The sequence below is a fragment of the Marmota flaviventris genome, chromosome X, assembly GCF_047511675.1.
Source record: "Marmota flaviventris isolate mMarFla1 chromosome X, mMarFla1.hap1, whole genome shotgun sequence".
NCBI lineage: Eukaryota > Metazoa > Chordata > Mammalia > Rodentia > Sciuridae > Marmota > Marmota flaviventris.
The window spans coordinates 57994615-58020307 of record NC_092518.1 but is presented as its reverse complement, the minus strand read 5'-3'; the positions used below and the strand labels follow the sequence as shown (position 1 = coordinate 58020307).

General features: G+C 46.5%; 1 protein-coding gene across 1 annotated transcript; it reads left to right on the top strand.

The window, feature by feature from the left end:
• The first annotated feature begins 501 nt into the window (after positions 1–501).
• On the top strand, positions 502–25232 carry Nalf2 (NALCN channel auxiliary factor 2). The gene is made up of 3 exons (XM_027935774.2): positions 502–1374; positions 24272–24443; positions 24846–25232. Exons 1-3 carry the CDS (start codon positions 502–504, stop codon positions 25229–25231), a joined length of 1431 nt encoding a protein of 476 aa, XP_027791575.1. The 3' UTR covers position 25232.
• Positions 25233–25693: the final 461 nt, after the last annotated feature.

The window sequence follows — 25693 nt, the reverse complement described above, 5'->3', positions numbered from 1 at the left end:
CGGCGCGGGGCGAGGGGAGCAGAGCGGAGCGCGGCGGTGGGGCCCGCACGGCGGCGCTGAGGGGCGCAGAGCTGCGCCGAACCGAGACGGCCGGAACAGAGTGTGAGCCGGGCAGCCGCCGGCGCAGAGTGAAGTGGCGCGGAGCCGAGGGCAGCTGAGGGGCCCGACACTATGAGGAGTGCGGCACCGCCGCCGCAGCCGCCACCGCCCCAGTGCCCCGCACCGCCCCCCGCCGGGACGCCGGGCAGCGCCTAGCGGGCCGGGCGGCGGCGCTGAGGCTGCGAGCGAGGGAGCGCGGGAGGGGCGCTGGGACGGCACGAGAGCGCCCCGCGACTCTGGCCTGAGTGGGGCCCCGGGCCGGCCGGCCTGCCTCACCATGCAGCCCCCGAGGTAGAGCCTGGACGGCGCCGAGGAGCGCGGAGCGGAGCGCAGCCCGCCTGCCCGAGACGGCCGTCCGGCCTCGCGCCTGTCTACTCCCTCCAGCCCGGACCCCCCTGAAATATGTTCAGGGGCGCTTGGATGTGGCCCGGGAAAGACGCCGCCGCGCTGACTATCTGCTGCTGCTGCTGCTGCTGGGCTCCCAGGCCGAGCGACAAACCTTGCGCCGACTCCGAGCGGGCGCAGCGATGGCGACTGTCCCTGGCGTCCCTGCTCTTCTTCACCGTGCTGCTCGCTGACCATCTGTGGCTGTGCGCGGGGGCCCGGCCCCGGGCCAGGGAGCTGAGCAGCGCCATGCGGCCACCCTGGGGGGCTGGCCGTGAGCGGCAGCCGGTGCCTCCTCGTGCGGTGCTGCCGTTGCCGCCGCCGCCGCCGCCGTCGCCCGGCGAGCCCAGCGCGCCCCCGGGCACCTGCGGGCCCCGATACAGCAATCTGACCAAAGCCGCCCCCGCCGCCGCCGGCCCCGGGCAGGTCTGCGGTGGCGTCCCAGAGCCCACGGGGCTGGACGCAGCTTGCACCAAATTGGAATCTTTGCAGAGACTTTTCGAACCGACTACCCCGGCCCCCCCTCTGCGGCCCCCTGACTCCCCTTCCCGTGCCCGGGCCGAGTTCCCCTCCGCCAAAAAAAACTTGCTCAAAGGCCACTTTCGGAACTTCACTCTCTCCTTTTGCGACACCTACACGGTCTGGGACTTGCTGCTGGGCATGGACCGCCCCGACAGCCTGGACTGCAGTCTGGACACCCTGCTGGGGGACCTGCTGGCCGTGGTGGCCAGCCCGGGCTCCGGGGCCTGGGAGGCATGTAGCAACTGTATCGAGGCATACCAGCGACTGGACCGACATGCTCAGGAAAAATATGACGAGTTCGACCTCGTGCTGCATAAATACTTACAGGCAGAAGAGTACTCAATCCGGTCCTGCACGAAAGGCTGCAAGGTAGGGATTGGCGTCCGCGGCCACAACGGCTGCCTGGGTAGCGGCAGCAGTGACATTAGAACGGGGAGAAAAAAGGTCTCCTTCCACCCACTCCACCACTTCCACCCTTCCCAGTGCGGCACTGCAAGTGCCACCCCGGGCCCCTCCCTAGAGAAGGGGCTCGGGGATTCAGGCAAGGTAATCACCTGGGCAACTTCTATTAATTCCAGGTTCCAATATCTTAGGACAGGGGCTTTCTGGCGCCCCGCCCCGGCCCAAGGAGGGAGGGGTCCTGGGGTCTTGGGCTGGCAAAGGGGTGGAAGGAGAGGTTGTGTTCCCCCAGCCCTCATCCCCAGCCAGCTGTGCCACACTCCTTGCATGGGCTGAAATTGAAAGTCCCGGGACTGGCTGGTGCAGGGAGGGAAGGCCAACAGAGGAAGGAGAATATTTGGCAACCTAATGCTTTACCCTTGGCTCTTGCCAATGGGTGAGAGGAGGTGCACTCCTGATGGTAGGACACACCACCCTGTTGACCTTATGTGACCTGAGGTGGCTGGCTAGAGCCTAGGCAGGTGGAGCCCAGGGGTGCCTGCCTTCTTCCAAGGAGGGAACCTGCAGGGTGCTCTCCCCTGACAAAGGAATGAGCAGGGAACAGGTGATACTGGCTTGTGGAGGAAAGGGCCACTGAAGATTGGTGCATTACAGAACTCCCAGTGCCTTCCCAGCGCCCCAGGGTGGCAGTGGAGGGAACACTGGTTTTCTGGCTGCTAGGAACTGGCATCCAGAGAGGAGAGTCTCAAGAGGTATGGCAGCTGCAGAACAGGCCTGTCTAGAGAGGAGCTGAGTGTTGAGAAACTTCTTGACCCTCATCAGGGGAGTTCTGGAGAGTAGGTGGGTGGGAGCTATAGATATTTGGGACCTGATGCTACTGCCCAGTTCTCCATACCTTGCCAGGTGGCTTGTCTTTTGAAGGAAAGAAAACAGCAAGGTCAAAGGGTCAAGCAGCAAGGAGACCAGGTGGGGTGGTGGCCTCACACATTCTGAAGGTAGGGGCAGAGAGCTGGAGAGAAGCAGACAGTTGCCTCCTAGCTTAGCTCATCTCCCTCCAAGGCATTGGGGAGGGGCAGAAAGTGCCCCCCCCCCTTCCATCCAGCTTGGCTTCTGTGGACTTCTGCAAGGTTTTCCTTGCTCTTGGTGGGCTCCATAGGAACTTGGGGAAGAGGGTTGGGGAGGAAAGGGGTAGCTCCTTGTTCCTGACTTCACTTTCTCCTTCTCCCTTTTCCTGTTCTCGTAACCTAGCAGTCTCCTCCCGCCTCCCTCAGCCTCAGCTGACTCACTGCCTCACTCACACTACCAAATGAGATATTCCACTTCTTAAAGGTGTACAGACAGACACACACACACACACACACACACACACACACACACACGGCCACACACCAACACCAACACCACCCTGGGCAAAGACACACAGAGATATGGAGAGGTCGTCACACCCACGAACAGTGCCATGGAAGCAGACACCATGTCACACACACGCGCATCTCCCCATGGTGTCAGAGACACGCAGGCGGAAGTACTGTCACATGAAGAAGGACACATTTTGTCATATAGAGATAAAGACACATATCCTCAATGTCTGCCACAGACACAATCAGTGGGAACAGAGGAACATGGTTCACTAGCAGACGGAATAAAGGATGTCCATCTTTTGTGTTCCTCCCTCCAATCCCATAGCCCCACTGTTTTCTTTTTCTTCTCTCAATCAGCAGGATGAATGAGAACCATGGCACAACTTTCCCATGAGGTTTTCTCCATCTTAGAGTTGGCTCCAAGCCCCATCTAACCCTGCATGAAATAATAATCCCCTGCATTGATTATTTCTATCAAGCAGTTTGATGCAGAAGACAACTGATTTCTGATTCAGAAGGTCTTATTACCTGTACAACTTGTTAGCAGTATGACCTTGGGCAAGTCACTTCACTTCTCTAAGCTTTCATTTCCTCATTTGTGAAACAGGAATAATAATCCTTGCCCTGCCCACATTCTGGGTATTTTGTGAGATTTAAGTGGGAAGAAGTAGCTGATAGTATTTTTTAATAAGAATCTAGTATCTGGCATCGATTTAATGCTTAGGGTTTTCAACCTCTTTAACATATTTTATGAGATCAGAGCTGCCCAGGGAGGTTGGTAATATCACTACCCCATTTTACAGATGAGGAAACTGAGGTGTAGCGAGATCAAGCCATTTGCCTTAAGGTCAGTCAGCCAATAGGCAGGAGTGCCAGGACTCCAACCCATATGTTCCAAGTGTAAAGCCCATGCTTTTGTCATTGCCTCCCATCAAGTTCCCCACAGCCCTCCCTCCTCTCCTTTGTCTCCTTGGTCTCCTTGTGTCTCTCTCCTGCAAGCTAAGGAACAACTCCTGCTCTCTTGCTGCCTGCTGTGCCGGCAGAAGGGCAGTGCCAGCTCCACAGCTCTCTTCTTGTCTTTCCCACCCCTCTTCCAAATCTCTTTCCCTCAACTAAGGCCTGGACCCATATGGCTCTCAAATCCAGCTGTATTGTGGGCACTAAGGGGAAAGACAGCCCTGTTCCTCTCCTTCCTACAGCCCCTTCTCTCCTCAGCCCTTCACCCCATCTCCATTGCTATCCTTCTTTGCTAATCACAAGCTTGCTCCTGGGCTCTAAGGCCTCCTGTGGGATCCCTGGAAGATGATGCCCCACCCTGGGAGCTGCTCTTGGGTGCAGAGCCTACAGCCTGAGGCCAGAATAAGGTGGTTCTTCTACTTTTGGAAACCAAGCCTGGAGCCTTAGTTCCCAGGCCAATTGACTCCATGTCCTCGAGGCCATTGTTCTGAGCACCTTAGTACTATCTTTTTCTGGATGGCCCCCAGAAACCCTGTTCTTTCCCTCTGCAATGTCTGCCCCTGTTTTGGGCCCCACAGAGCCCCACAAATCATACCTGTGCTCACTGCTGCCTGTGACACCTCCCAATTTAGTACTAGCTGCAACATTTCCTTAATGTGCGACTGACTTCCTCTCGCACAGCAGGACGATGTTAACCCAGGCAGGCTGATGCCCATCCCCACCCTGGCCTCTCCCAATTCTTGGGGCCAAGTCCAACTCCACCTTATCTCCCTGTGCACCCCCCAAGCTCTGTCCTTCCCTTAACTTTGCATAAGGTTACTGGACAACCACCTCAGTCTCCACCCATCTCTCCACCTTCCTCTCCACCCTCCCAATCCTGCCAAGCCCCCACCTAGTTCTGTTTGTCTCTCCCCTCTCTTTCCTGATCTCAATTAAGAACATTAAGACTCAGGGGAGTGGTGAAGGTGGGCACAAACCCCTGGCTTCTTTTCTCATGGCTCTTCATCTAAGAGGTCCACAGGCCAAAGGGAAGGATATTCTCAGTTCTCTTATTGCCCATTGGGCTGCATTGATCCAGATTATTGCCCAGGAAGGATGTGATAGTTCTGTTCTATTCTGAATTGGCCCAAATCTACCTGGCCAACTGTGTGTTTTGTGCCAGATATCACTTTGACCAGGTTAAGAAAGGGGCTGTAACTCAAGTTCTGGAAAGAGTTCTACAAACAGTTTGACCTGGAAAAGGGGAGAATCAAGAGAAATGATCTTGGACTTCACACCTTATAAAAGTTGTCCTAGTACAAAAGAAGACACATGTCCTGCTGGTCCCAGAGGGACTTTATAGTTAGAAAGTCCTGCTGGGTGTGGTGGTGCATGCTTTTAATCCCAGTGTCTTGGGAGACTGAGGCAGGAGGATTGCAACTTCAAAGCCAGTCTCAGCAATTTAGCAAGGCCCTAAGCCACTTAGAAAGATCCTGTCTCAAAATTTAAAAAAGGACTAGAGAGTCCCTGGTACCAAAAAAAAAAAAAAAAATTAAACCCAAAACAAACAATCAAAAACCAAAGTCCTAGGTTTGAACCTAGCTTCTTTATTACCTGTGTGACCTTGAGCTAGGGACTTCAACTCTCTCAGCCTCACTTTTCTCATTTGTAAAATGGAGCTAGTTCTTCAGGAAAGCTCTGTGATGTTGTGATTAATGAGAAGTCTGTACAGTATCTAGGCCTGGCACATCAGTCACTCATGTCACAGATTTTTTTCCTTCCAAAGAAGAAACAGACTGCTCCCAGAAAGTATCTGGCCTGATATAAGTAGAACCTTGGGTCCAAGTGCTTTAGAGCTGACTCTAGCATCACATTACAAGGGGAGTTGGGCCAGATGACCTCTGAGGTCTATTTCAGCCCAGTGATTAGGCCCATGAGCAGAGCCTGCTTCCTGAACAGCAGCATTGGAAGGGGAGGGCTGGGAAAGGAGGTTGGGTCTGACACCCACACATGGGGAGAGGGTGGGGGGCTGCTAGAGCCACCGCCTTGCCTTCTGCCCATACCCACTGGGGCCCTGCTCTTCCTCCACTCCGGCTGGCAGCTGTTTCTGCCTCACTGCCTTCTTTTCTCCTCCCACCTGCCACAGCTTTCCTGCCAAGCAGGACTCCTGGGCTAATGCTTAATATAAAGGGTCCTTAGAGCTGAGAGCTTAGGGTACTGGGCAAAGGGCAGGGATCCCCATTTGGCCAGTGATCCCTGTTGTCACCCAAGCTGACAGGCAGGGAGCATTGCCTCATAGACATCCTACCTGAATCAGGACATAGACCCAGAAAAGATTCCCTGGTCCCTGTTTGGGGGTGGAGGAATGGGGAGGCCATCAGTAAACAGCCTCCTGCGAATAATGACCAAGCTGGCCCTGGGGGATGGGCCTCCAGATCCACAGGAGTTCATCGCATTACCAAGGAATGTGAGCATGGGGTTCTGCGAAGGGGTAAGAATCAGGAATCCTGGAACAGGGACAGAGAAGAGGCAATTCTTAAAGACTAGACAAGGACATAGTGGATTAAGACTGGGAATTGGAAAGTGGCCTCCTGCTGAAACACACCTCTCCAGACCTCTTACCCCCACCCTGACCCACCCCCACCCCAATGTTCCTCCTACATTTTAGTCTATACCCAATGCTCTCATTCATATACCAAGGACCTACAACCTGTCCAATTTTCTATTAGTACCCTAGACCCTTCCCAAACCACACCCACACCTCATTCTCTAACCCTTATTTATATGTTTTTGTTCTTCTACTATTCAAAAAACTTACCTCTGCCCTCCCACCCTGATCCTTTACCTCTCTTCCCACCCTGTTCCCTCTAATAGTCAGCCCCTTCTATCACACTCCAACCTTCCCAAACTTTACTCTAGATCCCACATACTTTTTTGGCTTACCTAACTCACCTCCTTGGCACTGCACCTCTTGCCCTCAATACCTCCATGCACCCTTACCTTTCACATCCCTCACACTCCACTCACACTTCACCTCCCTCATCTTCATTTCTCCTCTTGCCCCCTTTCATTTTCTGGTCCTCTCTTCTCCTGCCCTCTTGCACTTCCCTCCTCCTCTCCCTCTCTGCTCTCTTTCTCCTCCATCCCTTCCTTCTCTCCTCCCCATTCAGGGTATACATGTGCGTGTGTGCATACATTCACACACAGACACACTCACAGACAAACACACATCCCCCAGTCTTCATGGTTACTTCCCATCCTTCCCGCAGGCTGGTGCCTGACTACTATAGTCACCATAGCAACGGGAACCTCCAGGAAGGATATACTGGTATCTCCTGAAGGTGGGGGTGGGGGGAGTTAAGGGAAAGAAGGGAGCCCAGCAGCCTCCCACCCAATATAATGGTCTGGCTAGAAGAGTCTTCTGAACATAGTGGAGGTAGGGGTGAAGAAAAGGAAGACAATGGGTGGGGCCTAGATCAAGGGAGGTTCAAGGATCTCTGAACACTTCACAAACATGAGAGGTGCTTCCAAGCCATGTGGATGTGTGCGGATCCCCTCCACAGACATCAGTAACTTAGGGAGAGGGTTAACCCACTCTTCTTTATGTGGGTGGGCATGTAGGCCAGACACCTCAGACTCAGGGATGGGAAGTTTGACCTAGAAAAACTTCTTCCTCTGAGCAGTTCTTTTGTGCTCCCCACCCTCTAAGGCTGTTTACCTGCTGTGTGCCTATGCAGACTGGACATCTCAGCTGCCCTTCCCCAGTTCCTCTCTCAACCACATGCAGATTCTAGCTGCAGGTATTAGTTGAAAGCCAGAGGAAGCCTCTTCTTCTGGGTGTCTGGACAAATCTGAGCCCCCAGAAGCACCATTTTCCAGTGCTGGCCTGACAAGTCTCTGGGGGTATAGGTATGTACACATCCCTGTGGTTACAGGTGCATAGGCCCACAGCCAGGGATGCTGTCCCTGGACATGATGCAGGTTTCAGAAAATCATGAATTTCTGAGACCTTGAGCTGGGTAGGTTCTTAGAGGGGATGACAAGGGTACCAGGGGAGTTGGCTCTAGGAAGGGAAATAGTTTTTATGAAGTAACAGAGATTGCCAGGACCAAAACTCTTGCTTGAATGGATTCTGGGGAAGGGAGTTGGAACCAGAGCCACAAGTTTCTAGGCCAGAAGATGAGGCCAACTGGCTCCAAAGAAGAAAGGGATAATAAGGGGAATGGGAAAAAGAAAACTGCAAGCTTTTGAGTACTTAAGAGATACTAGGGGCTTTACATATGCCCGTTAACTCATCTATTCTTGACAATCATCCTAGCAAGCAAGTACTATTATAATCCCCTTTTTTTCAAACGAGAGAACTGAGGCTCAGCAAGGGGAAACAACCACCCCAAGCTACGTAGTTGAAAGGTAGAAGAGCTGGGATATAAACCCAGGTCCGACTGTTCTTTCCCTAGAACACAGATGTACAAAGATGATGTTAATAGCTTTCTACAGCTATTAGAGGCAATGCCTCACTGCCTATAGGTAGGCTGGGATAAGAAGCTGGGTGGACTGGAGCTGAGGCTCAGCAGTCCTATTGGAAGCTTAGGGACCCTCTGGGGTGGCTCAGATCCACAGTGAGGACCCACTAATATCCTCTTTATTTAGGATTCCAGTCTTTGTCCTTGAGACCCAGTAACCATCACTGGTGTCCTCTTGGGGCAGTAAGAGGAGGATGGGCATGAAGGAAATATTTGCTCCCTCCATTTTCTGCAGGCTCTGCAAGGGAGGAGTAAAAAGCTGTTCTCCTCTTGCTTGAAAAGGTATCTCTGTTTTGTTCTCAGCCCCCAATTGCTATAAGGATTAGTCAGAGCAGGAAGGGAGAAGATGCCCTGAGCAAACCAAGTACAGACCTGAGCCCCACCCCGTAGGTGCTGGTAGATCTGGAAGGGAAAACAATGCAGAGAAACCTCATCACCTCATAGTCTGCAGAGGCCTGGCCTGGGATTTGGATACTCAGTTCCCATGCCCACAGCCTTAGATGCCTAGGCTTCTCTTGCACCCAAGAGTTCAAAGAAGTGCCTGTCAACCCATCAAGTTCTACCTGGACAAGGATGTTTGGTGGTTACCAATATTTCCTGTCTTATTTGGCTTTATGCAGATAGTATGGCTACCTGGATGATCTGTGAAAGGTAAACATGTCTGTTTAGAGTTGGACCCAACTAAATCTTCTGACCAACTTAATCCTTCAGGATTATTATACACTAGGAATTATTTTTTAAAGTTTTTATTAGTGCTTTATAGTTATAGACTGAGAATCTTTTGAAAATAGCTTTTCTCAATTACAAAAAATGATCTTGGAGAAATTTTAGAAAAGAGAATTATAATAGGAAAAAGGGCCCAGAGGCACTTAGGCTCTTTTCATTATGTTAAAATATACATAACATAGTTTTTACCATTTTAACCATTTTAAATGTACAAGTAAGTGGCATTCAGTACATTAGTAATGTTGTGCAATATCACCACTAGCCACTTCTGAAACATTTTTTTCCTCCCAAACAGAAACTCTGTACCCATTAAACAATAACTTCCCATTCTTTCCTCCCTTTAGTTCCTGATAACCATCAATCTCCTTTCTATCTCTATGAATTTGATTATTTTATGTGCCACATATAAGTGGAGTCAGACATTATTTACCTTTTTTTTAAAAAAAATTTGGTCTGGCTTATTTCATTTACCATGTTTTCAAGGTTCACCAATGCCACAGCATGTATCAGTACTTCCTTCCTTTATGGGGTTGAATAATATTCCACTTTGTGCATCTGCTACATTTTGTTTATCCATTCATTTGTTGACAGACTTTTGGATTATTTCTAACACTTGGCTACTGTGAATAATATTGCCATGAACTTCAGTGTAGAAGTATCTGTATGAATCCATGCTTTCAGTTCTTTGGGGTATACTTAGGAATGGAATTTCTGGATCATATGATAATTGCATGCTTAACGTTTAAGGAACTCTCATTGTGTTTTCCATGGCAGCGGTATCATTTTAAATTACATTACATTTGCTGGGCGCAGTGGCACAGGACTGTAATGCAGCAATTCTGGAGGCTGAGGCAGGATAAGCACAAGTTCAAGGCCAGCCTAAGCAACTTAGAGAGGCCCTAAGCAACTTAGCAAGACCCTGTCTCAAAAATTAAAAAAATAAAATAAAAAGGATTGGGGTTGTGTCTCAGTGGTTGAGCAACCCTGGGTTCAATCCTTGGTATTATTAAATAAATAAATAAATAAAATTTTATGTTCTGCACCATTCTACATACAAACCAGCAATGCAGAAGTTTCCCAGTCTCTCCGCATATTTGTCAACACATATAATTTTCAGGGCTTTTAAAATAATAGCCATCCTGATGTGAGTATATATTTTTCCATGGTTGATGTATTTTTTTCACCCTGCTCATTTTAACATACTGGTACACTGAGTATCTTCCCATGTAATTATTCATAAACATCATTCATGATATATGTACAATATTATGTCACATGAATAAATGTAATTTATTTAAGTCATCTCCTATCATTAGATTTTTACATTATTTCCAGCTTTTTACTATTATAAGTAAAGCTGTTCACGAATAACTTTGTTCACAAATATGTATTAGATCCATTTTTTACTAATAAATGCTATCTCAATCATTTTTTTCTTATTTTTCTGCCAAGTTTTCAAATCACAAAATAATGCATGCTCATTGTATAAAATCTAACAGTACAGAGGTTTATAAAGAAAACATTAATAATCTTCCTATTCACTCCCTCTGAGTCCACTGCCCTGAGGTCACGGATGTTAACAATTTTTTCTGTATTCTTCCACCCCTCTCTCTAGACATACATAAACACCTCCACAGAAAATGACTTTTTCTTTTCTTTGTTTTGCATATAAATGGGAACATAAACATTAATTCTGCAGGATGAAGTTTTGAAATTAGACTTACAGAATCAAAGAGTATTAACCTTTTTAATGCTTTTGACATACCTTACTAAAATTTTTTTCAAATTACTAAATTATTCTAGTTTATATGCTCACCAAAAGTGTGAGATTAATTTACTTGAAAAATGGTATAGCAGTGCTAGTTTTTCATTTGCATTTCTTTGGTGAGACATTTGTTTTTCTTGATTATAGGCCATTTGTATTGCCTGTTTGTGAATTGTCAGTACGAGTTTTGTGTTTTTTCTTATTGCCTTGAGTGCACTCTTTTATATGTATTAATGATATTAACCTTTTTCTAATCACATTTGTGTCAGATTTAAAAATTTTGCTGTTTCCATTTTAGAGCTGAAAAGATAGAATGAGAAGGAAGAGAGCTATTCCAAGCATTCTGTATCCTTTCTCTTATTACTTCTGCTTGTGAAGTGCATAATATAGTCCCCATTTTGCAGTGGAGAAGATAGACTCAGAAGTCAAATGACTAGCTCTGGGTTCTCCATCTAGTAAGAGTTTGAGCCTGGATTTGAATGCCAGCAGATAATGGTAGTACCAAATCTGTGTTGGTATAATTATACTACAGGTAAAAACTTTGTGCTAGTTACTTCACAGATAATTTACAAAAAGTTAGGGAAGTTTCTTTTGTTATCTCCATTTTGCAGATGAGGAAAGTGTGCATCAGGGAAGTCAAGTAAGTTGACTTAGAGGTTTTATAACCACTAATAGCACACCTGGGATTTCTTTTTATTTACTTCTTTATAATTAATTAATTTATTTTTTGCAGGGGAGGGGGATTTCTTGACAGCAGTACTGTTTGAGTTTAAAGATGTTTGACCCTGCCTTCCCACCACAAATACTGCCTTCTGAGGGACATCTTCTTAGATCCAAGTTGAGGCCCAGGGAGAGAAAGTAATTGGCATACAGTCACATAGCAAATTAGTTGCCATGTCCCTGCCTCCTTACTGTGACTTGTTCAAGTTTGCCCATCTAGTTAATGGCAGAAGCAGAATCAGAACCTGGCTCTGACTCTCTCCATCTGGTTAGAGTAAAGGCTTCTTGATAAAGAACATTCATGGGGTAAGCTGTGGAGAAGGATTATGTTGTGGATGCCCTGAAACTCTCAAAAAAATGGACCCTGCCTGGCATTGGTGTCTTCTAGATCAAGGCTATTCCAGAAGCCCCCCAGATGGTAGAACTTGGGACAGAAGAACTTAGGCCCTAGAGCAAGAAAACCTTTCAACTGGGGCAGCCTCCCCTGCACCATTGCCAAAGATTAGACCTTTGGGCTCTGGGTAGGATGCTGGTGGGTGTGGAAGAAATAAAGCAGTGTGTGTGTGTGTGCACGCACACACACACACATGCTTATAGAAAGGGGGAAATAAATGCTTTGAGAGGAGAATGGGAGTGACTTTTTTGTAGTTCCTAGTATCAAATGTTCTTCCCACATAAAGAAAATGGGCTGAATAGATTGATTTTGGTAGATCACCCCCTCCATCCTAGAGATCTCTCCAAAACTTGACCTGAAATTCCATCAAGAGGAATTTTTTTTTTTTTTTTGAGTAATAAGATTCAACGGTTGTAGTGAGTTAGAGGAACAATCCCAAAGGTGGTATGGTATAAAGAGCTTGGGCACCAAAGGTCAGGTAGACCTGGCTTCATATTCTAGTTTGAAATCTGTCTTTTCTGTAGAGTTGTTGGTGAGCCCTTGAATGTATTCCTTAATCTCTCTTGGAACCTCACTTTCTCCACCTTCAAAACTAAGAAACAGGGTCATTATGAGGATTAAAGGACATGAATCATGATAATCTTATAAGAGAACACTGCCTCCAAGATGGAAGTGCTCAAGAAAATGCTAGTCACCATTACTGTGAGCCTTGGGCAACTTATTTAAACTCTTTGATCCTCCTCTGTAAAAATCTGTCTCTAATTCAAGAGGTGATTGTGGGGATTCAGTGAGTTAACAAATTTCAGGGTCAGGTGCTTAAAACAGAGCCTGGCTTATAGTAGACACTTAATACATGGTAGCTGTTGTTCTTATCTTAATTAGATGTGTTAAATCCAAATGATTGCTTAATACCCATCTGAAGTTTACAATATTGAGGTGGGCAGCTTAGGAGTAGGGAAAAGTGATTTTGGAACAGGAGATGATGTGTCAGAGTGGGGATGGGGGATCAGGAGCTAGAAGGCAACTGGAGAGTTTCTAGCAAGTTGAGTGCATGAAGATATGCTTAGATGGGAGAGGGAAGAGACAGAGAGGGAGATAGACAGATCCCAAAGTCCTTGATTCATCTCACAACCAGATATCAAGTCCACCTGTAATGTCACCTTTGATCAGGTAGGTCTCTGTTCTCCCCCAGCCTCTTATCTACCTAGCAAAGCATAGCATTTGAGACACGAAGTGAGGCAAATGCAGGAAGCCCACTTCAGAGGGATCACTGCAGAAGGCTGGAGATGGCTTTCTGGGTCTGGGATTGGGAGTATGTACAGTTCCAAAGGAAGCTATGGTTGTCACTGTCACACTAACACCATTCATATGGTGACTTGCACAACAGTTGCGTACAGAAGCCCCCAAAACTGCCCTCCTCTCAGTTCCCCTTTCTGGCTGTGGAGTCCCTCACTATCTCTGTTGGCTTATTAGGCTCACCTAGCCCAAATCCGTGGGCCAAACAGTGGTGATGGAGTAGATGATCCAGAGCAGGGCAGAGTAGTGTGAGCTATGTTGATGAGGATGGTCAAGTCTTGGGGATTTGCTTTGTGTTTTTGAGGTTCATGGCAGCCCATCAGTTTGTTTTTATTTAATTTTCATTTTATCAAAGTACTATATGTTCATAATTTTCAAAGTCATGTAGAAGCTACATATATACATGAACATGTGCACATACACCCCTAAGCCTTACTGTTCAGTTAAACCATAGAAACTGTTGTGTTTCTTCTGATGTTTACCTCAACATTTCTAAATGTTATCAAATATTACTATTTTTTATTTTTCTGTTTAAAAAAAATCTCTGTGTATATATATATTCATATGTACATCATATATATATCCTTATATATATGTCTTTTAAATTACACGTTTTAATATATATAATATATATATATATATATATATATATATATATATATGCATTATCATTGAAACAATAGTCTGTTTCACCCTGAATCTCACTCTTCAGCATTAAATACTTCCAATTCTCATAGCTGTTTTTTATTTGATATGTACCTGCACATTTCTAAATGGCATGTCAATATCCTATTTCTTACTTTTTCTGTTTTAGATGACTATTGACTGATTAGAGGAGGATTTAGCTCTTTTACTACCAGCAACACCATGCATGAACACGTGCTTCCCCACCCATCATACACCCAATATTGGCATATCACAGCTTCTGATTTTAACAGTATTCATCTTTATGTTATTAGGATAATATTGTTCACATCTGAGTCGTGTAGAATATGGCGATTACATTTCCTTCCTTGGTCAACTTGTTTTCTTGGAGTTAATAAGTGCGTCTCTTTTTTCCTTTCTTTCTATGGCTTTTTTGCTAACATATTCCCAGTTACTTCATTAGCTATAAAATTCCATGAAATCACATCCATAACCCATTATTTTCATTTTTTTCTCATCTCTCCACCTTCCTCCAATCTGGGATAGTTACTGGAATCCTGGCTTTCTAGTACTTGGCAAACACTTGCATGTGTATATATCCTCCACTTACTTAGATTCTCAACTCCCTGTTGAGATATTGAGAGCAGTACACTTATAAGTAAGATACAGTCCCTGTCTTAGGGGAGCCTAAAGTCTCGTGGGTGTTTAATTATGCAGACATCTCACCAGAAGAATTGGACTCCATTCTTGGACTTTGAAGTAGGCCATTTCTTTGGTCCCACACTCCAGGAAGGCTTCCCCTTCTCCATCTCCAATAAGTTATTGGCAGAGTCTGATATATTCCCCCGAGAGTAAATGTGATTGTAAGCTGTGTTAACAGAAACTGTTTCTAGGACAGGAGGGCTGATGCTTCTACTTTGTGTTGATAAGCCCTATCCAGAGATTGTGTTCATTTGCAAAGGACACAGAAAAACAGGGACTTTTCTGAAGGTGTACAATCAAATAGAAGATAGGACTGGAAATCATATCCCTTGAAATAGTTAAAACAACAACAACAACAACCTGGGAATGTTTGCCTTCTTGGAAGAGTAATCAAGATCTCCATTTTTCTCACCTCCTGTTCCCTTTTCAATTTACTACAGTCTGTTTTCTTCCCCTACTGCTGCACTGAAATTGTTCTGACCATAATGAGACCTCCTCTTCAGAACACACTGCTTGGGGCTGGGGTTGTGGCTCAGAGGTAGCACTTGCCTAGTATGTGTGAGGCCCTGGGTTCTATCCTAAGCACCACATATAAATAAGTAAAAAGTAAAAGTATTTAAAAAAAAAGAACACACTGCTTGGTGGAGTTATATATGTAAAACCTTATCTGCTGGGTATTCCCTATTCTTTGAAGTTCTCTTCTCCCTTAATTTACAGAATACCACTGTCTTCTGTTTCTTCTCTAGTCTCTTAAGGCACTCCTCCATTTTCATATGATTTCCTTCCTCCACCTGCCCTTTAAATGTTAGTGTTTTGGGCTGGGGCTGTAGCTCAATGAAGGAGCACTTGCCTAGCACATGTGAGGCACTGGGTTCGATTCTTAGTACCACATAAAAAATAAACAAATAAAATAAAGGCATGCTGTCTATCTCCAACTATGAAAATGTTAGTGTTTTCCAGAAATCCACTGTTGATCCCTCTCTTTTCCCAATCTCCCTAGGCAATAACATCCATTCCATTGGCTTCTACTATTGCTGTGTAGATCAGTTAGGGTGAGCTGGGTTATGCTGTGGTAACAAGCAAACACCAAAGATCCGAAACTTAACACAAGTGGTTATTTCTTGCTCATGATACATGTCCAAAATAGGTCAGCAGGAAGCATCTATTTACAATAATCACCAAAATACTCAAGGTAGTAGAGGGTCCATCTCAACTTTGCTTCTATAGTAAGAAGAAGAGGGAAGAGAATGTGGCAAATCATATACCAGCTCTTACAGCTTCTCTCCACTAGTGATCCATGTCACTTCAGTTCACACTTCATTAGCCTGTGAAAATTATATGGCCATGCCTAACTTCAAAACGTGGCAAAGTATAGTTCTACTGTGTTCCCAAGATTAACTCCTTGACTCCTGATGACTCCCAAGCCTTTATCCAGACCCTAAGTCTGTATTCAGATTATTTTTATGTCTAAGTGCCTCCTAGACATTTACACATAGCTGACCTATGCATAAGAGTCAACATGACCAAAAACTACTTTTCTCCACTTTTAAACCTACTTTTCCTTCTATTTTTCCTTCCTCAATAAGTGAAACTACTGTTCATCCAGTCACCCAAGCTAGGAGCCTGATAGTTATTTCAGACCCTTCCTTCTCCATCATTGTCCATATCTTTAAGTAATCCTGTTAATTTCACCTTTGTAATATTTTTCCCATATCCACCCCTTCCTCCCCATTTTTAAATTCTGCTACTGCCTTAGATCCTCATCAACTTCCAGATTATTGCAATAGTCTCCCTAAATGGCCTCCCTACCTCCAGCCTTGATGTCTACACTCCATCCTCCACACTTTCAGACAGAAGTTAGAAAAGTTAGTCACAGAAGTGATAAATAATCTTTATGCAATTATTTAAAGGCTCTCCATTGCCTATAGAATGGGGCCCAATTCCTCCTCAGCATCCAAAGCATATTAATATGGCCATGGCTTTTCTGTGCAGCTTCATATTCCCCATTTGCACCTTTAAACTATGCTGAACTACCTATAGAGTCTGAAGCCAGAACTATTTCACACCTCCCCGCCTTTACATTTGCTAATTCCTTTGCTTGAAATATACTTATCCTCTCACCTACTGAACTTCAATGCCTTTTTTCCCCCAAGTTCAAACTCAAGCTTCTCCCACACGTTTCCCTGTCCTTCAGTATTCAAAACCTGGTTGATCACTTCTCAGTTTATGCTACTACTGTACCAAGTACATACTACTGATCACAGTGGTTCATACTGATAGATTCATGTGGTTGTCTCCCCTGCTCCTTAAGGACAACATTCTTGTCTTATTACTATTATCTGTAGCTACCAGCACAGGGCAGGCACTCAAAAGGTATTGGGAATGGGTTCATTGCATTAGCAAATGAATGAGAAGACCAGATTCAAGGTAGTCTACAAATAATTGTGAGGCTGGCATGGGGGACAGAAACTGTCCAAACTGACTGTTCTGTATGGCCCTAGAAGAGCTAGTAAAAGACATGAGGGAAGCAATAGGGAGGCATTATCTCAGCTCCAAAGAAGGCCAACTTCTTTAACTGCTGGAGTTATCTAAAAATAGGGGCAAACCTAGGAAACAATGAGCTTTCTGAGACAAAGTTTACAATCAGAACTTGGCAGGGATGTCAGAGTGAAAATTCCAGCAGAAGGTAGGGCAGTGGAGCAATGACTCTCACAGTCATTTCCATTCTGGTTTCCATTCTGGTATGGTCATGAACCTGCCTCTTCTGCTCACCTGATTGACATGAGTCATCTAGGTCCCTTCAGAACTGCCACTGTATTAGGGACACTACTTCTCTAGGCCACCCATAACCAGGCTGGGCCCACCTAGCCCCTGCCTTGGAGCAGATGGCCTAAGAGACTTGAAGGTACAAAGGTCCCCCTGAAACTGGGTTGACTTTAGGTTTTCACCCACCTCTCCAGCCATCTCCCATACTATTCCTTTAGGCGAGGCCACTTTGATTCATGACTGCTCATTCTGAGAAGCAGGATAGCTGTTGCTTATTTTTTTATAGCATTTAGGTAAAGCCCTATCATCTACCCAGATTTGCCCTATAATGCCTCTAATCTCATTCTGAATCTGCCAATCCCAATGAACTACTGCTGTCCACAGAGTTACAGCTATGATCTCCTTCCTCTGGTTGGGGAGACTGACCTTGACCTCACCCTACTCTGCCCCAACTCTTTGAATGCCTAGAGTCGAGAATAGGAACACTTGGCTCTTTTTGACTTTGCCCAACCGAGTCCCTTACAGAGTTGTAGGTGTGCCAGTGGATGTAGTGCAAGGATGCATTGGGTTAACAGTAAGAGTGCTTCCTTGGCTTGTAGTTGATTTCTTACATGTCTCTTACTTGGTGAAGGCAATCCCCTTTTCTGGGCTTCAGTTTCCCCATGAGTAAAATCTGGGGTGGGGTGGTTACTTATATACTGCAGTGTTCGCAGGCAGTAGTTTTCATCCTAAGCCCAGCCCACATTACTGCTTTGCTTCCACAAGTTCTGCAGCTGTAGCTCCTGGCTAAGGGTCCCAGGGGGTACATTAACAAGATAAGCAGCCATGAAGAGAAGGTCTATAGGGAGGATTTAGATGAGGAAACAGGCCCTAAGGAGGGAAGCAAGTTAGAATTCACTAAGGCAACTGCTTACTTCCTGGTTGGCAAGAACTGAGATTCTCCTCCCTGGAGGGTTTTCTAGCCCTCAATCCAAGGAGTTTAGGATGACCTTCTCTTTCTAAGCCTTCTGCCCCTAAGTCCCTGCTTTGAGGTGTGGGAGTCTGCATTCATGCAGCACTCTAGAGAAGCCAGGCATTTTTTCCCAGAGGATTGTAGGGCTTAGAATGCTCCAGACGGGGTTGCAAACCATCCAGGTCCTCCCAGTCCTCCGTAAGCTGGCAACTGCAGAGCCCAGGGGGGTGGGGATCCCCTTTATCATACCCCTCCCATTTCAGGAGTGGCATCTCCACCCAGTTGGGAGGAGGGCTGGGACAGCCTTCTCAGCTTCCTTTTTGGGTTAATTGGTGTTCCCTCTAGTTACTCACTGCTTCCTTCCCCTCCCAGTTCCCATAGCAACTGGGCTGTAGCAGCCTGAACTTGATTGAGCCCAGCAGTGGCCCGACTGAGGTGGGGAAAGGAGGGCACTGCCAAGTCAAGGCTTCCTGCCCCACCCATCCCCTGCTGCTACCTCAAGGGTCTAGGATGGTTCAGCTCAGATGATGGGATGTGATGGAGAAGCCTTTTCTGCCAGGTTGGAGTTTAAAGGACAGACCTGGTTCTCCTCAGCCCTCCTCCCCTACGTATGTCCTGCTCCCCTTAGTTTATAATTCAGTCACTGGTAGGATTGATTATTCAGTACGAAAAACCCTGGAAATCAGCCTTTGAATTCTTCCCTCTACCACTATTTGATATGGCTGAAGACAAGTCCTTACCTCACTTCTGGACCTCAGTTTTCCCATCTATGAAATGATAAAGTGAGACTAAACTGTTAGTTCTTTTAAGCTTGCCTGCATATTAAAATTGCCTGAGATGTTTTGTAAAACTACAGATATGTTGGCCTCACCAACAAGGATTCTTACTTGTAGGTCTGGGGTTTGATATGGGCCAGGTAGGAATCTTTTTTAAAAAGATCTCAAAGTGGTTCTAATATGCAGGCAAAGTTGAGAAACTAGAGAGCAAAAGATCTCCACAGTTCTCCTAATTGACTTTCATCTGGTTCTGAGACATTTCTTCTTTTCCCCTGCTCATCCCACCTCCAGCAAACCCCACAGTTCTCCTCAGCCTGGCCCTCCTGGCCCTTCTCTATCCTCATATATGAGTGCTCAGACCTCCTAAGAATACCCATGCAACTCAGCCCCCCTGGCTCAGGTCTCACACTGATGAGGTAGGGAAAACTACCAAGAGTTGCCTCAGGAATGAAACTGCAGAGTCTAAGCCAGGTTTGTGGCCTAGGTGGTAGCCTGAGAAGCAGACTTTTCACTTGTGAAGGATCCAGGCCACCACTGACACGTGGGCCAACAGTGGTTCAGCTGGCTGACTGTGTGGCCAAGGAATTGGATTACCCCTGAGCCCTGTGTGGCTCTTCTTCCTCATTCCCCTCATTAGCTCCTTGTCTGTTCCTGCCTCACCACCCACAGGCCTGGTGTCCTCCCCAGGCAATCTGCTCACCCACTTGTTGCCATGGTGACTCTGGTTGGGGGTGTAGGGACTGAGGGGGGTCGTCTAATTAAGGAGAAAGGCCACCCTCCCACTGTCAGGCCACCCCTCTCCCCTCCTCTGTTTCCCCTCCCTCATTCTCTCCCTCCTTCTAGGAGCAGACAAGGGGAGTGCCCAATTACCATCTCCTGTTACTGGGAGGAGGAGGAAAGGATCACCACTCAGGCCTCCTCACCTAGGAGCAGAAACATTGAACTGGAAGACCCCACAGAGATCTTACAGGGGCCTCTGAGCCCCAGTCCCACCAGCAGTGGAGTGGTGGTGATTCTGTATGGTTTGGGGTGAGGGTGAGGTAGACTCTAGGTCCAGATTGCAGAGATGGGACAGAGGCTATGGACAGAGACACAAATCTTGGCACTTGGGGCCAAAAATATGAAGAGGGTACTACAAGGTTCTGTTTCCCTTCCCTCTTGTGATTTCACTTTCTTTCATGTCTTACTTCTGTTTCTTTCTCCTACTTTTTTCTTCTCTGTTACCCCTTTTTCTTACCCCGGCTTTCTTAAAATTCCCTTCTTTTCCCCTTATTTCTTCTTGTCCACCGCCTGTTCACTCCTTCCCCTTTCTTCCTCTCTCTTACTCCTCCTCTCAGTAGCCTTCTCTTACCTGCATCTTTCCACTCTTATGTTCCCCACTCACTCCATGTTAGTCAGCTTTCCATCATTGTGACAAAATGCCTGAAATAATAGACTTATAAGGAAGAAATATTTATTTTGGCTTATAGTTTCAGAGGTTTTGGTTCATAGCCATGGACCAAAAGCACTCTTGCTTTAGGCCCTGTGCTTTGGGCCTGTGGTGGTACAGTTCATCATGGTAGAAGTGCATGGTTCATCTCATGGTGGCATAGAAGCAGAAAGAGAGGAAAGAGTGGGCAGATTTCTAATATCCCCTTCAAGGGCACACCTCCAATGACCTAAGGTCCTCCCACCAGGCCCCACCTCCTAAAGGTTCCACTACCTAGTAGCACCACAGGCTGGTGACCAAACCTTTAACACATGAGCCCTTGTGGGACACTCTAGATCCAACTATAGCTCTTATCTCCCTACTCTTTCTTACTCTTCTCTTTTCCCATCTTCACCCGACTCCATTCTTTTACCCCTTCCACCTTCTACCTCTTATTCCCCTGCTCTTTCTCCCCAGCCTTGCTTTTCCTTACCTGCATGATCACCACCATTGCTTACCCTCCAAACCCCCCACTTTTCTTACTCTCTCTTTCTTACACCCTCCTCTCTTTAAACTCCTTACTCTGCTGCCACCCTCTCTTACCCTTTAAGTTCTCTTTTACTGTCTTCTTTTACCACTCAAGCACTTTTTACCTAGCCCCTTACTTTCACCTGTTCTTTTTCACTTTCCTTGCATTCCTTTCTCACTCCTTTGCATGTACCTTTTATCCTCATAATTTCATTTTTTTGGAATTTACATAAATGAAATTAAAGACAATGCATAAGAGATGTGTGTACAAAAATATTCAATGGAGCATCATTTAACATAGTAACTAGTGACCATGTGGAAACAACTTAAATGTCCATGAGCAAGGGACTGGTACCCATTCCATTCCACTCACATGAAACTTTCTCTGTCTTCTTAGTGCATCTTGTATTCACTCACTTCTGTGCCTTTGCTTAAGCCGTTGCCTCATCCTGGAATGTCCTTTTGCCTCATCTCTACCCATCCTATCCATGAAGTCCAAGCTCAACTCTTATTCCCTTACTGGAATCTTTCTCAACTTGTCTACTTGCTTCATTCCAACAATCCCATAGTTTGACTTCTCCTGTACTTTAGGTCATATACCACAGATTCAAGTTAGATTTATCTATCTGTGAAACTGTAATGTCTGTGGAAGTAGGAACCAGTTGTTATTTTCTCATCCTGTTCACTCAGTCAATGGATATTTTATGTATATTGTGCTGAGTTCACGATGGTTAATAAGACAAACTCATGTTTGCCTTCATGCAACTCATGTTAGTAGGGTTGATAGTAAAACAAAACAAGAATGCAGACAAAGCAATAATTGTGGTGAAGAAACAAGTAAGGAAAGGATAGAATAATGAGGACATCATCCTCTGCTGAGAGTGGTCAGCCTACTGCAAAGACCCTTTCTGAGGAGCTGACATTTAAACTGAGACCTGGAAAATAAGATGAAAAGGACCCATCTATGCCAAAAGTGGGGGAAAGAACATTCTAGTCCAAGAAGACAGCATTTTCCAAGGCTCTAAGCTGGGAAGAAGTAGGGAACATTCAATAAAAAGAAAGAAAATCCCTGTTTGTGGAGTATGATGAGCTTGATGGGAGAGAAGAAAATGACAAGTGAGGTTGGAGAGAGATGGGGACAAAGTATGTAGAAGTTTGAAGTCTGTTCAGAAGTTTTAGCTTTAGTCTAAATGCATTGAAGGGTTTGAAGCAAAGGAGTAACACATCCAATTACAGTTTAAGACCTCTCTTATTCCTGGGTGAACAGTGAATTGGAAAGAGCAAGAGTGGAGGTGGAGAGGCCAGATAGGAGACTGCCTTTCAGATAAGAAATGATGGTGTCCTATACAGAGCTGTGGCCATGGAGCTAGAATTGACATGGCTTTCAGAGGGACTGGATGGAGGGTGCAGGGAAAAAGAGGAATGGAAGCTGACACTTAGGTATCATAGCACTTGCTGAGCTGGTTAAGATTTGTGTACTTGGAATTAAAAAAAGTAAGTACTACATTTTAAAATTCAGAGCATTTTAAATTTGAGATGCCTGTGAGATACCAAAGTCCCAAGCAATGCTTTGTCCCTGATTTGCATCACAACCCCCTGCCATCCCTGCCCCTGCTTTGGTTAAGGCCAATGTGAGATATTATTGCCAAAGCCCATGTTTACAGTGGAGTCATTTGTAGTTTAGTGAAAATGTTTAAAATAAGTGTAAGAAACTGTGACCAAGTGTTTCCAAGACCATGTTGCTCAGTATGGTTGAAAGGACTCCTGCTATAGGATGACCTGGATCTTTGTTCAAAAATTCAGATCCTTGAGCCCACCTCAGTCTTCTTGAAACTGAATTGGGAGGAGGCATCTGCATATTTAACAAGTGCCCCTGGGGATTCTGAGGCACACTGAAGTCTGAGAACCACTGCTATGAGGAGCAACAGTGAACCTAGAAAGTGCTGCTGAAGATACCCAGGCTGGGTATGGGAAGGACTCAGATTCTATGTGTGAGCACCCCCCGAACATCCTGTTAAAAACAGATGCTGACCTAGCAGAGCAGGGCAGGATCTAAGATTCTGCATTTCTTACCAGCTCTTCAGTGATAGTGATGCTAATGATCCAGGTCCACACTTTGAGCAGCAAAGGTCTAGATCAGTGATTTTCAGTACAGCAGTTCTTGTGAAGCATTATAAGCTAAAAAGCAAGGAAATAACATAATCCCATTGCCACTTGAGGCCTGTTTTCCTCTTGTGCAGACAGTGCATTGGAAAGAACAAGAATGCAGGCGGGGAGGCCAGATAACAGATTGTCACTAGGTGAGAGGTGATGATGGCCTGCACAAAGTTGTGGCCATGGAACTCCCCAGGGAGCATTTGCCAATGGTTGGAGACATTTTTTGGTTGTCATAATAAGGGAAGGGAGGGAGAATGCTGCTAGCATCTAGTGGGTAGAGGGGCCAGGGATGCTGTTCAGTATCCTACATTGCATACACAGCACAACCTCCACAACAAAGAGTTATCTGGCCCAAAATGTCAGTAGTGCTGCTTTTGAGAACCCCTTGGATTAATGAGAGCCAAAGAGTTTTGAGCAGGGGACCTTTCTAGCTAGGACTTGCTGCCTAGTAATGGTGGGCTAGATGAGGGACAGAAAGTATGCCCATGAAGTGAAACTTAAAAGAAAGATTTCAAAAAAGTGTAGCAGTGTCTGTGATTTGTGCTGCGTACCAAGGCTGAAGCCAACAGGACATAGCATGGATTGAGTAGAGCTCAAAGGCACATGTGGTGCCTGGTAAAACAGATTCCTGTTTTTATAATAAAAAAAAAAAACCTCACATTTGTATTGACCTTTGGAGCTTAAAAAACATTTTCATATATGCCATATTATTTGATTCACACCATACCCTAATGAGGTAGAACAAGGATTATTTTCCCCATCCCTTTCTTGAATTTAGATACTCGACACCATCAGCCAAGAAAATGTTTGCCAAATGGAATAGAACTGAAATTTGCCTCATTATATATAGGTAACCTTGTACAAGTCAAGACACTTATTTGAACCAAGTATAAAATGATATGGTCAGATAGGATGATTGGTAAGATTCCTTCCACTCTGACAGGAGTAATTTTTATTTCTGCCAGCAAACAGATTCTAAGTCTTGGATAACTGTAGATTGGGAAATTTGGGTGCCCTGGCTCTATGAGATGGGAGATCTTAGGGTAGGATATAATGGCCATGACCCAAACCCTTCTTCCTCTCTATCTCTGAAGTGCTGGGGTTAGGTTGTCGAGGCTCCTTTGAGAGATCACATGTTGGCCTTCCCCATTCCTCTACTCTGAGGTGGGAAGGGGCTGACACATGGGCTGATGCTCTTTCCTCTCCCCACAGGCTGTCTACAAGGCCTGGCTGTGCTCAGAATACTTCAGCGTGACCCAGCAGGAATGCCAGCGCTGGGTGCCCTGCAAGCAATACTGCCTGGAGGTGCAGACCCGGTGCCCCTTTATCCTCCCCGACAATGAGGAAATGGTGTACGGAGGGCTCCCTGGCTTTATCTGTACAGGTAAAGGCAGGGCACTGGGGAAGAGGGAGGAGGCTGGGGGCCCAGGGCAGGCACTACGCACGTCAAGAGTGGAAGCAGAGAGGACAACAGGAGAATCAGGCTAGAAAAGCCCCAATGGTTGGAGGAGTGGGCAACAAGGTTCCCAGGCTGAGATATAGTCAAATGAATAGGGGAAAAAAGAGAGACCAGAATATATCCAGCCAAAGATTCATCTCAGAGAAACTGGGTGGGGTCCCTGGGAAAGAAGGGCTTGGAAAGGGAAGGTGCTGAGGGCCAAAGAGGAAGAAGTCTTGGCTAGGACTACCTGAGAAGTCCTGGCTTAGGAAACATCCTCTCCAGGTAAGACAGAGAGACATCAGCCCCCCCTGAGCATCCCACCATGCCTTCCTTATCCTTTGGCAGGGTTGCTGGACACTTCACCAAAGCGGCCGGAAACCAAGTGCTGTGACGTGCAGTGGGTCTCCTGTGAGTCGGAGAAGAAGAAGTTCAAGGAGTCTGAGGCCCCCAAAACCCACCACCAGCAATTCCACCACTCCTATTTCCACCACTACCACCAACAGTATCACCACTACCACCCCCGCCACGATCCCCCAGGCCGCGTTAGCCACAAGCCCTCCCTGCTGCCGGTCTCTGGGGGATCCCGCCTCAGCCCCAGCAGGATCCGGCTCTGTGTCCTTGTTCTCATGCTCCTCCATACCATGGTGTCCTTCTCCAGCAATCAGGGTGGTGGAGTACTGGGGCTGGAGACACTGCCTGCCCTAGAGGAGGGCCTGACACGGGAAGAGTGAAAGCAGGGAGGGAGGACAGACCTCCATCACATACTTACAGCAGCTCCAGCTCCCCCACTGGGGGGGAGGGAGCTCCTCCCATGGGAGGTATAGAACCAGGTGGGGGGGCGGGGGGGAAATGGGGGACCACACATCCCCCCAACCTACCCCCACCCCAAAAGCAGCTCCAACAGAATGGCCAGAGGGCCCCAGGGAGCTGCAAATCTCATCCGGGAGAAAAAGATAGGAGCAGCAGGTGCCCCCTCCCAAGCCCCATCTGTGAGGCTTAGCAAAAAATGGGGGGGAATAGGGGCTGGAATTGGCCACCCCTGCTGAGAGCCCTGACCCCAGGGAAGGAGGCTGCTCACCCAGCCTTGGCCTTGCAGGGAATGTTGGGGGGCACAGAGGGGAAAAGCTCTTTTCCCCCCCTCCACATTCCTTTTGTTGCCAAGATCCTTAATTCCCTCCTGCCCATATCCCTAC